The sequence below is a fragment of the Cibotium barometz genome, chromosome 66 (assembly GCF_041138505.1).
Source record: "Cibotium barometz isolate CiBa-2024 chromosome 66, ASM4113850v1, whole genome shotgun sequence".
NCBI classification, from domain to species: domain Eukaryota; kingdom Viridiplantae; phylum Streptophyta; class Polypodiopsida; order Cyatheales; family Cibotiaceae; genus Cibotium; species Cibotium barometz.
Window position 1 is genome coordinate 2438021 of NC_141111.1, and position 15736 is coordinate 2453756.

A 15736-nucleotide genomic window follows, 5' to 3' on the forward strand; every position below is an offset into this window, starting at 1 on the left:
AATGCTTGAGAGGTAAGAGTTTTGATTTCTGAAAATTAATTTTCAGACCAGCTGCCAACCCAAAATCTGAAAGAGTATCCATCAATAGACGAAGCTCCAAAGGACTGTTCTTTGGCATGAAGAATGAATCATCTGCATAAGCCTGTGCAATGAAAGGCCGTGAACCAGAAATCTGAAGCCCCTCTAACTGTCTAGTATCAACCAGATGATCCATATAAAGAAGCAAAGGATGTGAAGCAATAGCATAGAACAAAGCACTGAGAGGGCATCCCTGTCGAACTGATCGTTCTAGAGTCCAAGACTCAGACAAATGTTTCCCTATAAAGCATTGAGCAGTGGAATCTGAGTAAAGCCAATATATGACATTAACTAGCTTTGGCCCAAAACCAAGTTTAGACATGATTTGAGAAACATAATCCCACTGTACCGTATCAAATGCCTTTGCCACATCCACCTGCATGACCAAGACATCTTGAGCAGAGTATTTTGCATATTCCATTGCAATGAGAGTATTGGAGATATTATCATGTATATGCCTTCTTGGAACAAAACCATATTGCCTGGGATGAAGTCCATCATGAAGGATATCCTTTATCCGGTGTACCAACATTTTAGTAATAAGTTTATATATAACAGGCATCAAAGTGATAGGCCTCCAGTCATCCATTGTCTCACACAGGGGTTTTTTGGGCAGAAGCTTAACTAGACCATGCTTCCACGCTGAGGGAAGATGTTGATGCTACCAGGCTACATTAATGAGCTTCAAGATTGGACCCTTCAATTCAGCCTAGAAGGCTACAAAAAATTCAACCGTCAAACCATCCCAGCCTGGGGATTTATGTTTACCCAAATGCTTGAGGGCTTCATCCAATTCAGTATCTGAAAAGGACATTTCCAGCATTGAAGCTTTTTGCAAAGAAACAATAGAAGAAACAAGCTCAATAAATCTGCTCCGAGCCAATGCAGCCTGAGGTGTAGAAGAAGATGGTAGAGAAAAAGGAAGCTGAAAATGATCCAGACATTGTTTTTCTAGCTGCGATAAAGTCTGGGTCCAAGGACCATCAGGTTTCCTGACTCTCATGATAGATTGACTTTGTCTGTACGTGTGTAAGTTTTGAAAGAAAGATTTCGAGGAGCAACCCTTATCTAGCATAGGTTTAACTCTAGCCCTTGTCTGCCATTTGGAAAGCTTGCGTTTATCATTAGCATCAATTATGGAAGAAGCACAAGACAATGAATTTTGTTCAGAAGCAGAAAGAGACCTTTGATGGCTAATTTGTACCAAGGACTGCTTGTATGATTTTGCCCACTGGATATGTTGTCTGGTTTCTGCCATGTACCATCTTCCATATTCCTTAATGACATTTTGAATACGATGTACAAAAGAGTTCCAAGCAAAATCCAGATCCTCCTGAGCATGAGATAACAATGGCTTACAAGCCAATCTGATTATTTGCTGGAATTTTTCATGAGAAAGATATAATTGATTAACCTGCAAATGTCTGACTAAAGAGAGCTGAATATCGTCCAGAGGCATACCAAAAGAAAGGCTGAGCCAAAGTGGAGTGTGATCAGATAGTTGTTGAGAATAATCAGTCCACATTTGACATGTATAATCATCATATTGCTGAGCATGAATAAGATACCATCTATCAAGCCTGGCCCAATATTCTGTAAAAGTATTATGATGATATGTGAATCCCAAAACCGAAGGGTGAGTTGCTGTCCATAAATCTGCAGTATGAAGTGATGAAGTCATATGTTCCCATTGCTGGATTTCAGAGGGAAGCATATGGGATTTATGTGTGGTATTGTCCTTCCAGTGAGGAGAATTATTAAAATCACCACAAAGTAGAGCATTTGAAGACCAAGGATATTGGTTTATAGAGTCCCACATTTGAGCTCTGGAAGCTGAAATTTGAGAGGCATACAAGGAGCCTATTTCAAAAATCTCTCCATTGATCATGCATTGGATAATCATCCATCGGCCACAAAGATCATTATATACTACACAGGGCTGCAGATCATGTCTGGCACAGCCCAGAGAATTGTCCAGATCCTGCATAAAATATATCATATCCTGAAAAGAACCCATGCTGGCCAGCAAAAGAATGCTGATTATGCTCTTGCAGACACACAACATCTGGATGCGTATTATTTATATAATGCCATAGGAGCCTCCATTTATGCTGATTGCAGAGGCCCTGTATATTATAAGAAAAACATTTAAGAGAAGTATGCATGAAAATATGTACAAGAGATGAGCAGTCCTCAAAGAGAAAGGGAGGCATCAGGCCTCTGCCATTGCCACAGGGTCTTGCTGACCCTCAGAATCCAATTCCCTGACTAAATCATCTTCTTCACAAATTGGAATACCCTTCTTAACTGCATTGACCCATGCCTTTGAGATGGGGCTATCCGAAGAGGTGCATGTTTAGCATTCACTAATCATGTTTTACTCTGTATATGCATATGTAAGTTTGTACACGTGTGTGGGTACATATACATGCTTGGTGTGTGTGAGTACATGTGTGCGCATGCTCATATGTATGTACATGTGCATATGTGTTTTTGGGTATGTTTCTTTTATTGTGTTGCAAGTGCAGCTGAGACCATCTCTTCCTCTTGTTTGGCAGTCAAGGGCAGCTCAAGGGGCTACCCTAGGGCCACCCAAACGGCAGCCCAAGGGTTACCCAAACGACTGCATAAGGAGCAGTTAAGGGACAGCCTGGTGGGGCTACGTTGGGGTAGCCAAGGGAACAGCCGGGTGATGCAAAAGCAAGGGCAGCCCTGCAGCGCAGCCCAACAGGCTTGGCAGCCCGTGTGGATGATGTGGCACTGCCACGTGGCAGGGGCACCCGACTGCAACAGAAAACGGCGCAGACAAAGCATTGCTGAGCCAGAAAGCAGCGCTGAACCCTACAACGCAGAAGAGAGAGACAACGAGCAGCAAAAACACAGAAGAGAGAGAGAAAGCAGCGTTGAAACAAAAAACGCAGAGAGAAAAGCATCTCCCGTGTGCGATTCAATTTTTTTAATAAAAGAAAAGCACCCGCAGAGATTTTATATAAAAAAAGAAAAGCTATGCTTTTTAGCCAAAACTTGTATAAAAAGGGGGGGCCAAGGCCCATTGTAACCCACGAAAAAAATTGGGTGAAAGCTTTAAGGAGACTCCCTCTTCGTGAAACAAGGAGTTCTCTTCCCGGAAGTTGTACGAGGCTACGCTAACTTCAATAGATAAATAAATACCTGAGGGGGCGCCACGCTTTAGGGTCTATCGGTCTCTTGTGGAGGAGCGCTCTAGCTCCATCTCTTATTCTTTTTCTCTTGCATAGTTTATTAATCCAGTTAAGAAAGTGTTTTAAGTGTGATTAAGTTGTGCTCACGGCCGGTCAAGTCTCTGAAGGCCGGTTTCAAGGTTCCATTGCTGGGATCCATCGTCAACTTTTTCAAGAGGGCGAGCCCGTGTTGGACACACTTAACACTATGGCTGGAACTAGTGCGGAGATGAAGGATTTGTCTTCGGAAGAGGATGACCTCTACGAAGAAGACAAGGAAAGCGAGCAAGAAATACCTCCCGATATGCCAATATTTGAAGATGATGATGCCACCTATGAAGCAAAGATGCAGAGCTTGATGGAGGGATTAATGGAACTCGCGAAGGCCTCACGTTTTCCATAAAACTTCAAAGTTGATTCTAAACCACGGAAGCAGGGGTCTGAGAAGAAAGCTAAGCCTCAACATTCGGCTCCCATCTACCCAAATTTTCAGCCATACCTTGATTCTTCTTCTTCTTTTCCCCCACCTACCTTTGGAAACCCTGCTAATACTTCTCATCTTGGTTTCTTTGGCGGAGGCTCTGTCTTTCATTCCATGACGGGTGTACCCAACATGGGCATGACTGGGAGCTATGGTATGCAGCCAGGTATGTATGGAGGAATGCCAGGAGGTATGTATGGAACTTATGGTGGTGGTGGTGGAAGTGCTTTTGGTATGCCTGGTCTGGGAGGTGGTATGATGGGCATGGGGTCTAATGCTTTGGGAAATTCTTTTCTCAAACTACATCCCTATGATAATCTGATTCCGGGTGAGAAGCCAAAAGATTATAAAGAGGGTGGTGTTGCAGTGAAGTTTGATACTTTCAGTGGTGTGAAGGATCGTTTGAAGGCTGTCACCTTCATTCAACAGTTTGATGTGGCAGTTTCTGGTGGTAACTTCACTGAGGCATCTAAGGTACGGAAGGTAGCTTCTTTCCTAAAGGGAAATGATCTTCAATGGTGGTCGACACTTCTTCATCAGGGCATAGCACCAAGCACTTGGGTGGAGTTCAAACAAATCTTCTCTTCTTTCTGGTTGACACCGACTTTTGACATGGATGTTATGACGGCTTGGCATCGATTAGATTTTAGAGACTGTAGCAATCTGGAAGAATATAACAAGAAATTTTGGGTTGCCCTGCTGCCAGTCACATCCGTTAGGCCAGTTTCACTGGTTGAGCAGGTAGAGACGTATTGCTGTGGGTTACCCAAGGAGCTTTGGGACTATTGCATTAAAACAAAGGTCACCAATATGACTCAGATGATAGAAAATGCTCAGATTGGATATGCCATGCTTATTACTGGTCAGATGTCAGGATTCAAGGATCAATGTCTCTTCTCAAAGAAAGCATCTAAAGAGGCAAAGGAGTCAAAGGAGACCAAAGACACTGAACCACGAGAGAAGGGGCAATCCAAGAAGAGAAAATTTCAGCCCTTACCTCAAAGAACAAATGAAGAAAAGAAAGAACTTATAGCTGCCAACAAATGTTTCTTTTGTGGAGAAGAGGGACATCGGTACTATAGGTGTCCGAAGAGAGCACTTAAAAATGATCCATAAAGAAGATAAACGTATTAACCAACAAGTGATGTCTGTACTTTTTCACCGCATGTACCATGGCAGATGATTCACAGGAAGAGCCTAAAGCAAAGAAATAGAAACCGTCTGCTTGACTGGTACCTGACTTCATCGGGTTGAAGCAAGGGGATGCATCTTCAGAGTTGTGCAGAGCATGGGGAAGACTTCGGGATCAAGAGGTTTTGATCTTTTTCGACCCTGGGGCTCGTGCAAACTTCATCACCCCCGAGCTTGCAGCAAAGTTGGGCATCAAACCAGAAGAGGTGGGTGTGTTGCATGAGGCTACTTTGGCTCATGCACAAGAATAAGGAACACACTGTTGATGTAAAGCTTAAAGGAGAATCTATTCCTGTTGTATTGACCTCGGCCATTTCTCGTTTAATAAAGAAACATCTTTCTGTTTACTTAGTGTATGTTAAAGAGAATCAAGACACAACAGAGTCTAACCTGTCTGAGTTGGACAAGGAAAGAATGGATTTTCTCAAAAGTTTTCAAGATTGTTTTTCAGAGGCTTTGCTAGGGGAGTTGCCGCCTGCTAGGCGTGAGGATCATGTGATTGATTTGATTCCTGGGAGTTCACCACCGAATAAGCCACCTGATAGAGTAAGTGCAACCCAACAAGAAGAGATTATGAGCCAAGTGCATGATCTGTTGGACAAAGGGTTGATTCAGTCGAGCTCTTCGCCGTATTGTTCACCAGTACTTTTGGTACAAAAGAAAGATGGTTCTTGGCGGATGTGCATTGATTACAGGGCATTGAATAAGATTACCATCAAGAACAGATTCCCTATACCACAAATCGATGATATCTTAGACCGGTTACAAGGAGAAGCTTACTTCAATCGCATTGATCTAAAGAGTGGATACCATCAAATTCACATCAGACCAAAAGATGTGCACAAGACAGCCTTCAGGACAACTTTTGGACTTTATGAGTTTTTGGTCATGCCTTTTGGTCTTACGAATGCTCCAGTGAGTTTTAACAGGACCATAGTTGTTACGAGGCGCGCCTCTAATAGTTCGAGGCGTTCGAGGCCTACGACTGCCTGATCGAGGCGTCCACAAAATATATATATATATATATATATATATATATATATATATATATATAATTTTTTTTTCTGGTTTGAGTCTTTAGACGGGGGCTATAAGAGCCCAAGGCAGCCCCTCTCACACATACTCTCTCTCCCTCATTCTCTCCCTCCCTCCCTTAAGCCTTTCTCAAGACCCAAAGTTCAAAGTTCAAAGTTCAAACACACTAGGATAATGATGTTTTTTATACCCACTTTTGGAGCTCTCTCTATACTCTACCGGCTCATTTCAGTTCATTTCATTTTACTTTGTACTCTTGAATCTTGATGATGTATCCAAATGATGAGGATGGATTATTTTAGTCTCATAGGTCATTTTGGCCTTTTGCAGACGCTTAATACAGCTTTCTTTCTTTCACACACACACTCTCTCTCCCTCTCTCATACACACCCTCTCTCTCCCTCCCTCAAGGCTCATACATACACTCTAGTCTCTCTCTCTCTCTCTCTCTCTCTCTCTCTCAACTTTCACTATATATATTATATCTATCTATCACTCTCTCTCTCTATATATATATTAATAGACGCCTCTAACACGCCTCTAACGTCTCTAAAAAATACGAGTCTTTCCAGGCGTGTACCATACCTGACCTGTACCAAACCCCTCTGACGCCTCTAACAACCTTGATAAGGGTGATGGATCAAATTTTCCGACCTCACCGTGTTTTTGTGGGCACCTTCTTTGATGATATGATTGTGTTTTCTCATTTAGAGAAGGAGCATCGGGAGCATTTGGCCAAAGTGTTTGAGGAACTCAGAAAGCATAGGTTAGTTTTGTCAATGGAAAGAAGAGTGAATTTTTCATGCAGAAGATTCACTTTCTTAGGCACACAGTATCTAAGGATGGCGTCAGGATGGATCCAGCAAAAATTGAAGCGATAAAGAATTGGCCAGATTTGCGGTCTGTACATGATGTGAGAAGTTTCTTGGGACTTTTTTCAAATTACAAGAGGTTTATCCGATTCTTTGCAGAAATTGCTTCACCTTTACATCACTTGACCAAAAAGGATGTAAAGTTTCGATGGACAAAGAAGGAAGTGGAAGCTTTCAACAAGCTTAAGGAAAAGCTTACCACCACTGGTCGAGTTTTGGTTCTACCGGATCTACATAAGCCTTTTGTGGTACAATGTGATGCATGTGGGAATAGCATTGGAGTTGTTCTTATGCAGGATGGGCATGTTATTGCTTATGAGAGTAGAACTTTGTCATCCGCAAAAAGGGATCTACAAGTGTATGAAAGGAGCTTCTTGCGGTTATTCATGCTCTTTCTACTTGGAAGCATTACCTTCTTGGGGCTGATTTCATTGTTCAGAGTGATTAGCAGATGTTATGATACTTCCTTACTCAAACGAAGCTCTCAGAGAAGCATATGAGATGGGCTAACTTTTTGTCCATGTTTCACTTTCAGATTGTTCATGTGGATGGCAAAAAGAATGTGGTTGTGGACGCCTTGTCTAGTAAACCACATGTGGCCGCCATCTCTATTATCTTTCATCATGAACTTGATGATATGCAAGAACAATATGCTCATGACGTAGATTTTGAGCGGATTTTTGATCGTTTGACTGAAGGAGAGCCAGGTGATCATTATTCTCTCAAAGAAGGATTTTTGATGATGCATGAGAAATTGTGTCACATCTCAGTTGAGGCAGAAAGTTATGACTGAATCCCATGCTCCGCCTTATGCAGGCCATCGTGGTATTGAGGCTACAATGAAAGCTTTGGAGGCATTCTTTTATTGGCCTAGTATGCGTAGGGATGCTGATACTTTTGTTCATGATTGTATCATTTGTCAGAAGGTGAAGTATGACCGTTAAAAGACACTTGGGTTACTTCATCCTTTGCCTATTCCAAATAGACCGTGGGAGAGTATTGCTATGGATTTTATCTTTGATTTTCCTAGAACAAAGAGTGGCAATGATGGCATCTGGACCATAGTAACATAAATACCCGTTTTACCCTCTTGAAACGGCACGAAACGTTTCTGTCACAAAACGTTTCGAAACAAAACGAAACTTGCCCATCGAAACAGTGTTTCGCCCAAATGTAAAGTGAGGTTAAAAAAAAGGGCAAAAGGTTTTTTTTTGCGAATGCGATTTCTGCCGTCCTTTCCGTCCTTGTTTGCTGTCCATTTTCCACTTCACGCATCCGACGCTTCTTCTCGGCTGCAACCTGTTGCTCTGCCTCTTCTCCTTGTCCATTCCTCCTTTTTGCTCCTTCACTTCTTCTCCTCCACGCCTCCTCTTCCTCTTTCCTTTTCCTCTTTCTCTCTTCTCCTCCACCGTCCACCCCTCCTCTTCCCTCCTCCTCTTTCTCTCCTTTTCTTGTCTTCCAAGTTTCTCTCCTTTTCTTCTCACCTCTCTCTTCCCTTCCAACTTGTTTCTTTCCTCCTCTTCCTCTCCTTTTCTTGCCCAAAATTTGAAAATACCAAAAAACCTACTTCCAAAATCATGAATTTCATACCCACTAGTCCCAAAAAATGTATCTTCATCTTTCTGTTGGCTATGTTACAAATTTGGCATGTGTATATAATTAGTGATTTCGAAACTTTTGCTTTTCGTCCACAAAACAAACGAAACGAAATGAAACAAAACCTTCGAAACAACGAAACGACGAAACAGACGAAACGTTTCATGTTACTATGATCTGGACTATCGTGGATCGTTTCAGCAAGCAAGCCCATTTCAGTTGTATTGGATCTTCTGAAGTGTTATGTTTCGGCTCATAAGGAGAAGTGGGAAAAGTATCTTCCTTTGGTAGATTTTGCTTGCAACAACACCATTCACACTTCGACAGGTAAGGCACCTTTCAAGATTGTGGAAGGTAGCAAGAAAGTACCTCTGATCCTGCATACCAAAGATAAGATCTTTGAGGCAGACCATTTTGTGGAGAATATGGATGAGGCTTACAAGAAGGTCAAGTTGGCTCTTCAAAGGACTCAAGAGAAACAGAGGAAGGCAACAAACCTTCACCCCGTCGATCATTCGTTTTTGATTTGGGTGATTGGGTCCTTTTGCGATTTGAGAAGGCTAGACTCAGGAAAATGAAGGGTAAACAACGCTTATATCCTAAACTGAGTATGCGGTACTATGGGGCTTTTCAGGTGATTGAGAAGATGAGTGATGTTTCTTATCGTCTTCGGTTACCAGATCTTTGGAGGATTCATAATGCATTCCATGTGAGTCTTCTTAAACCTTTCAGAGGTGAGGTGCCTACAGATCAGGTTGATGAGCCACAACGAGAAGTCGAAGAACTAGATGAGATTCTTCAACTGGAACAGATTTTGGCACATAAGGAAAGAAAAGTCAGAGGAAAAGTTTCACGTCGATATCTGGTGAAGTTTGTGAACTATTCACCTATGGATTCGAAGTGGATGGAGGAGGGTGACTTGGCAGATTCACCAAGGATACCAAAACTTTACCTCGAGGCTTTTGGTTTGGAGCCTACCTTAGAAAGTGATTCAACAGGTTCAGTTGTGGATTTTGGAGTGCTACCTGCTACTCAAGAGGGGGGTGACTCCGCTCCCTTGTCACAGAGTTCACTTGGATGAGATCTAGAAGTCGCTTGGTGTTCTTATCAGGACACTTGAGATACTGAACTAAGAGTATATTTGCCTATGGGACTTCTATGATATATGTGTACTAGTCACATGGTTTGATTCATGGAAAAATGGATCTTTTGAGAGGATGGGGACGCCTATTCTAGACTTTCATTTGATATGCATACTTTTGAGATGTTATATGTTATGAATCCCAAACTTAAAAACATATGAGAACACCTCAAGAAGTATTTATGGGTATGCATGTATGCTTGCTTTGATGCATCAGTGTTTACTCATGTTCATGATGTACTGTGCTGATCGTGGGTCTTGTGGGTCCTGTGGGATGGTCATGCATCAGTGTTTACTCATGTTCATGATGTACTGTGCTGATCGTGGGTCCTGTGGGATGGTCATGAGCGGAGCAAGTAAAGCAGCCAAGGGGACATGACTATTCACGAGGTGGATGCCGATTTTGTGAAGGACTCTTGATTTATAATATTCTGATGTTCTGTTTCACTCGGCAAGACATAGCTTTCTTAATGCTCTCTTAGGTTCTATTTCAGTTTGGCAGATCCTTTGACTGAACAATCGAGGATGATTGTTTTTTTTAAGAGGGGGGTATGTTACAGGACTGAGTATTTTACGTCTTTTTTTAAGCATTGTGATTATGTTTTAAGCATGTTTAGCATTCACTAATCATGTTTTACTCTGTATATGCATATGTAAGTTTGTACACGTGTGTGTGGTACAGATACATGCTTGGTGTGTGTGAGTACATGTGTGTGCATGCTCATATGTATGTACATGTGCATATGTGTTTTTGGGTATGCTTCTCTTATTGTGTTGCAGGTGCAGCTGAGACCGTCTCTCTTCCTCTTGTTGGGCAGTCAAGGGCAGCTCAAGGGGCTACCCTAGGGCCACCCAAACGGCAGCCCAAGGGTAACCCAAACGACTGCATAAGGAGCAGTCAAGGGACAGCCTGGTGGGGCAACGTTGGGGTGGCCAAGGGAACAGCCGGGTGATGCAAAAGCAAGGGCAGCCCTGCAGCACAGCCCAACAGGCTTGGCAGCCTGTCTGGATGACGTGGCACTGCCACGTGGCAGGGGCACCCGACTGCAACAGAAAATTGCGCAGACAAAGCAGCGCTGAACCCTAAAACGCAGAAGAGAGAGACAACGAGCAGCAAAAACGCAGAAGAGAGAGAGAAAGCAGCGTTGAAACCAAAAACACAGGGAGAAAAGCATCTCCCGTGTGGGAATTCAAATTTTTTAATAAAAGAAAAGCACTCGAAGAGATTTTATTTTTATTTTAAAAAAAAAGATATGCTTTTTAGCCAAAACTTGTGTAAAAAGGGGGGCCGAGGCCCATTGTAACCCACGAAAGAAATTGGGTGAAAGCTTCAAGGAGACTCCCTCTTCGTGAAACAAGGAGTTCTCTTCCCGGAAGTTGTACGAGGCTACACCGACTTCAATAGATAAATAAATACCTGAGGGGGCGCCACACTCTAGGGCCTATCGGTCACTTGTGCAAGAGCGCTCTAGCTCCATCTCTTATTATTTTTCTCTTGCAAAGTTAATTAATCCAGTTCATAAAGAGTTTTAAGTGTGATTAAGTTGTGCTCACCGCCCGTCAAGTCTCTGAAGGCCGGTTTCATGCGGTGTCAGTCGGGGATGACGGAGCGGCTGCCATGGAGTCCTCGTGGGGGTACAAGACCAGAGAATGCCAAAACTTGCCATAGAAAAGACTACCCCGAAGGTTGAAAGAACTTGACCAAGGAGAAAGAGGCGCGGGGGGGGGGGCGCGGGGCGCGGGGGCAGCACTAAAGGAAGGGGGCGACGGAACACAGCCTGGTAGGGTGCACAAGGGGGCTGAGGTGGAAAAGGAGCATGCGAGGGGAGAGCCGAGGCGAAGAAGGAACAGGGCAGGCAGAGGCGATGAATGAAAGGGGGGGTAAGGGAGCTGGGCGGCGCACGGACTGGAGAAGGCGGCAGCGCTGGGGAAAGCAAGGAGGCGGACAGGAGGGCAGAATGGTGCAAGAAGGAAGAAGGCGAAGGTGGAGAGCTCAGGCAAGAGGCGCCATAGGGGGGAGGGGAAGGTCAGGGCAAAGGAAGAAGGTGGAGTGAGAGAGCTCAGGCACGAGGCACCACAGGGAGGGGCGGCGTGGGCATTAAGGTGGAAGGCAGTGGGGAGGAGACAGCAAAGGTCAGGGGGCAGCGCATAGGAAGGGGGGGTTGGGGTAGCACGCAGAAGCTGGAAGGCAATGGCGATGGAGGGCTGATGCAGTCACGTACACGAGGGGGGAGCTCCAGCAGCTCGTTCTCTCCAGCCCTGCTCTTTTCTATGAGGAGGCAACACGTGGGCAGACCCTCCGACTCTCATTGGAGGGTTGATACAGTTCCCACCCCCAACAGGTCGGCAGAGCCGTGGTCTCCAGGCACCCCTCTAGCGGAGTCCATCCACTCCATTTGGACTGGCATCACTCATACCCTATGTGGTTGGTGGGGGGAGCTTCAGGGCAGGTCACATGCCTAGATGTCAAGAGGCCTTCCTGCGCATATGGCACACAGGTCCCTTTCTCACAGTTCAGGCTGGTGAAATTACTTGGCAATATAGGTCACCGGTGTGGCTCTTTCCCCCCTCTGTATGAGGTAGTCTCCTTCCAAGAGCAACCAGCCATGGACGGAACCACCACTCCCCAGTTTCTTCTTCTTCTTCTTTTTTTTTTGTTTGCTCTGAGGGTTATGAGCATGTACATTTAGCAAGGATCTCTTTCCGGGGGGGGGGGGGGGGGGGGGGGGGGGGGGGAGAAAAAAGGTCGTCCCAAAAACAGAACCAAAAGATGTGCAACCTCTCCAATCTTTATGCTGGGGTTCCTCAATTGTAAACATGTTGGGTGCACAAATGTTGAAGTGCACGAAGAAATGAAAGAAAATGTTCAATTAAACACATCATTGATGGGTTTGTGAAAGAGATTACGGTAAAAGGCAAGATTTCATTAACATCATAAGCTCGAGTCACATCAAAGGAGCTAATTATGATTCCTATGACAATATATCACAATCAAAGCTTAATATGAGACTAGAATGCCATTAATATCTGTTTATTTAACATATAAACATAGAGATTAGTGTAGAGCATTAGGAAATCTACACTATTATGTGTAAGTGAACAGCAATGAAACCTCTATAATCTAGGCAAACCTATGATCAATTGTGCTCTCACAAGTTGCAATGAACAATAATAGAAGCATTCAATCTAAGACTACATAGGTTCGGATGTTCCATGCCCCACGTCAGTCATACTCTTTAGCACTCTCATTGTCACCAGGACCCTACTAAAGCTGCGTAATGGGTGAGCTAAGGACCACGAGGATCTTGTTGTAGAACACTTTGCACGTGGGCATGACATCTTGGCCCGCATTCTTACAGAATTTTTTATATGGTCTTGCGCAAGGACTTCCCTACTTCCTTGACCACCCACACCATTGTGTGCATCTCTTAACAATGTCAAACTATTATCACAGCAGGGTCTTTGACTTTCTCAAATGGTCTTAGTTTACTTTTGCTACAAGTGTGCTTTGTTCTGTTGGTTAATTTTTATTGCTGGTCATTTGTGCAGGTTTTAATCACAGGGGTGTTCTTGGATACTACAAAAGATTTGAGTGGATATAAATGGGCTTGTATGTTTGGCGAAGTTGAGGCCCCTGCAGAGTTGATCTGTCCTGGTGTGTTGAGAACAAAATCTCCTTCCCATGCTCCTGGAAGAGTTCCTTTCTTTATTACCCAGGGTGACAGAGTTGCTTGTAGTGAAGTAAGAGAGTTCTACTACCAGACAGGTTCAAATGACCACCCAAAGGACTCTACCTTAGAGGAAGACCCAGTTTTAAAGCAAATTGAGCAAGACATGCTGCTTCAAATCCGTTTTTCTAGGTTGCTTTCATCCATTTCCCAGAGTGACTTAAGCGAGGTATCTCCTGGTAAAAGGGATACAAGTACTGATAATGAGTGGGCCGACCTTGAGCATGCTTTAGCTCATGGAAATCCCCTGCTTTTGACTGTCAAAGAAAATTTGGTTCAAAAACTTCTGAAAGAGAAGCTGCAAGAGTTGCGAAAGAGTAATGTGCTTGAAAAAGTTGAATCTACGTTGGATAGTCACGGACTTGGAATGCTGCACATGGGAGCTGCACTTGGTTATGATTGGGTTATAGGTCCCCTTTTGTCCAGTGGTGGTCTTAACGTCAACTTTCGAGATTTACGGGGCTGGACAGCTCTCCATTGGGCTGCATACTGTGGCAGGTGATTTGAACCATCTAGACTTCTTCCATTCATTTTGTTGTAAGTTCTTTTTGCTTCTCATTTTGTAAGATGGATATCAGGTACTTTGTAAAGAGTTTGGCTTGCATGTGTGTGATTTCTACTTAACTTACCCCAGCATGTCTTTTCTGATGGGAGAGGTGAACAATCTTGTCATGCCAAGTGTGTTCAGTTCATGATAAGGTGTCTTACTGTATAATAAAGGTGTAAAGTCTGACCCTAAATTCAATCTACACTATAGAGTTAGTTTATTTAAAGTGAATTCTGAGGATAACCTCACAAAATCTTTAAAGTTGTTTTTTTTTTCATTAAAGAGACTTTTATTAAGTATGATAGAAACAATACAAGAGCCAAGGGTATGGCAGTGTGTACAATCCTCCTGCTAATCCCTCTGAAATCTTGCGTGACCTGGCTCATCTTGTCCTCAGGAAGCCTTCCACGATCCAACTGAAGACGTGTAATCCTACCCTTCGTGACCACTGCATATATCCTGAAGCTCCAAGAAGTCTGTGATTGCTTCATTTCACGTTGTGGGATGTGTGTTGATCTTAGATCCTGTGGAAGGAAGCCTCTGCCTCAAAGAGCCTCTCAAACTGCACCAGGCTGTAATGATGGCAGGCGTACGATGGGTGAAAGGAAAACCAATAGTACTTGAAGTGAAAGTCTGTCTATCATTGTACCTTCATTCTCCCCTATAGGAAAGCATATAGGAAAGGACACTGCAAAGGGAAAAATAAATTCCATGACTCATTTCTTGGTTAAAAACCTAGCTTGCAAAGCAAACACTTCACACTGAATGTCCCGATAAATATTTTTGACGCCCCCCCCCTCATTAGTAGCAATACCTAATGTCTCCCAAGAAACCCAAGCCTAGTATCTGTATTAAGCCCAAATCGAAGAAAATTCTTCAATCTCCTAAGCTATCCTAGGCATTCACACGAATAACACCAGCAAGACACAACATATCAGGCAGTGGCTAGTAACTGGTTCACTACTACCACCCTTGGGGCTAAATCCAACCTCCGAGAGCTCCCCTCATTAGTAGCAATAGTTAATGTCTCCCAAGAAACGCAAGCCTAGTATCTAACATTAAGCCCAAATCAAAGTAAATTCTTCAAACTCCTAAGCTATCCTAGGCATATCCACAAGAATAACACCAGCAAGACACAACATATCAGGCACCCGGTTCACAACTAGGCTAAATCTAACCTCTGAGAGCTCCAAAAAGCAGCCTCGTGTGGAAACTCATTGGAATCATGGAAAACCATTGGGTAAAGGACATATAAATACCCAGGTACTTGACAAGAGTGCCTCTCAAGTTCAAACTGGGAGAGAAGAGTGTCAAGTTCGATGCTTTCCGATTATTATTTTGCGTTTTTTTTCGCTCGCTGAAGCTCACGCTCCCCCCCTGGCTCGCGCTGACTGCACGCCTTCCCCCTCTCCCGCCATCGCGTTTGCTCCCCCCCCCTCCCCCCCGCCTGCACTCGCGTTTGCCCCCCTCCCCTGCCTGGCTGTCCTGCGCGCCCCAGCGCTGCAGCGCCCGCCGCCCCCTGCTCCTCCTCCTCTCCTTCGCGCCCTCCCGTTTTTCTTCAGCGCCTCGCCCCCCCCTTCGCCGCTGTCGCCTTATCTTCCCCCCCGCCCCCTGTTTCGCGCTGTTTCCGCCTCCCCCCTAGGGGCTTTTTTTTGTCTTCGCCGCCTTACCTCCCCCCCCTTTTTTTTCTGATTTTTCCGTCCCCTGGGGTCTTCCTTTTTTTCTTTTTGCCTTCCGCCTTCCCCCTTCGTCCTTTGTGTGCAGCTCGGCTCTTGCAAGACTCTCCGCTTTCGCTCGGCCTTCGACTTAGCTTCAGACTCTGATGGAGGCTCCTCCCGCCCCACCTCAGAGGGACTCTCCCGCAGCC

The 15736-nt window shown here is 44.3% G+C and overlaps 1 protein-coding gene across 4 annotated transcripts in view; it reads left to right on the forward strand.

Moving 5' to 3' along the window:
- Nucleotides 1-15736, forward strand: part of LOC147602671 (calmodulin-binding transcription activator 2-like) — a 175226-nt gene that overhangs the window by 130406 nt on the left and 29084 nt on the right. For all 4 annotated transcript variants that reach the window (XM_086797727.1, XM_086797728.1, XM_086797730.1 and 1 more), the window contains one exon: nucleotides 13144-13820. In XM_086797727.1, coding sequence (XP_086653853.1) covers nucleotides 13144-13820 — 677 coding nt within the window. The remainder of the gene's footprint in view (nucleotides 1-13143; nucleotides 13821-15736) is intronic.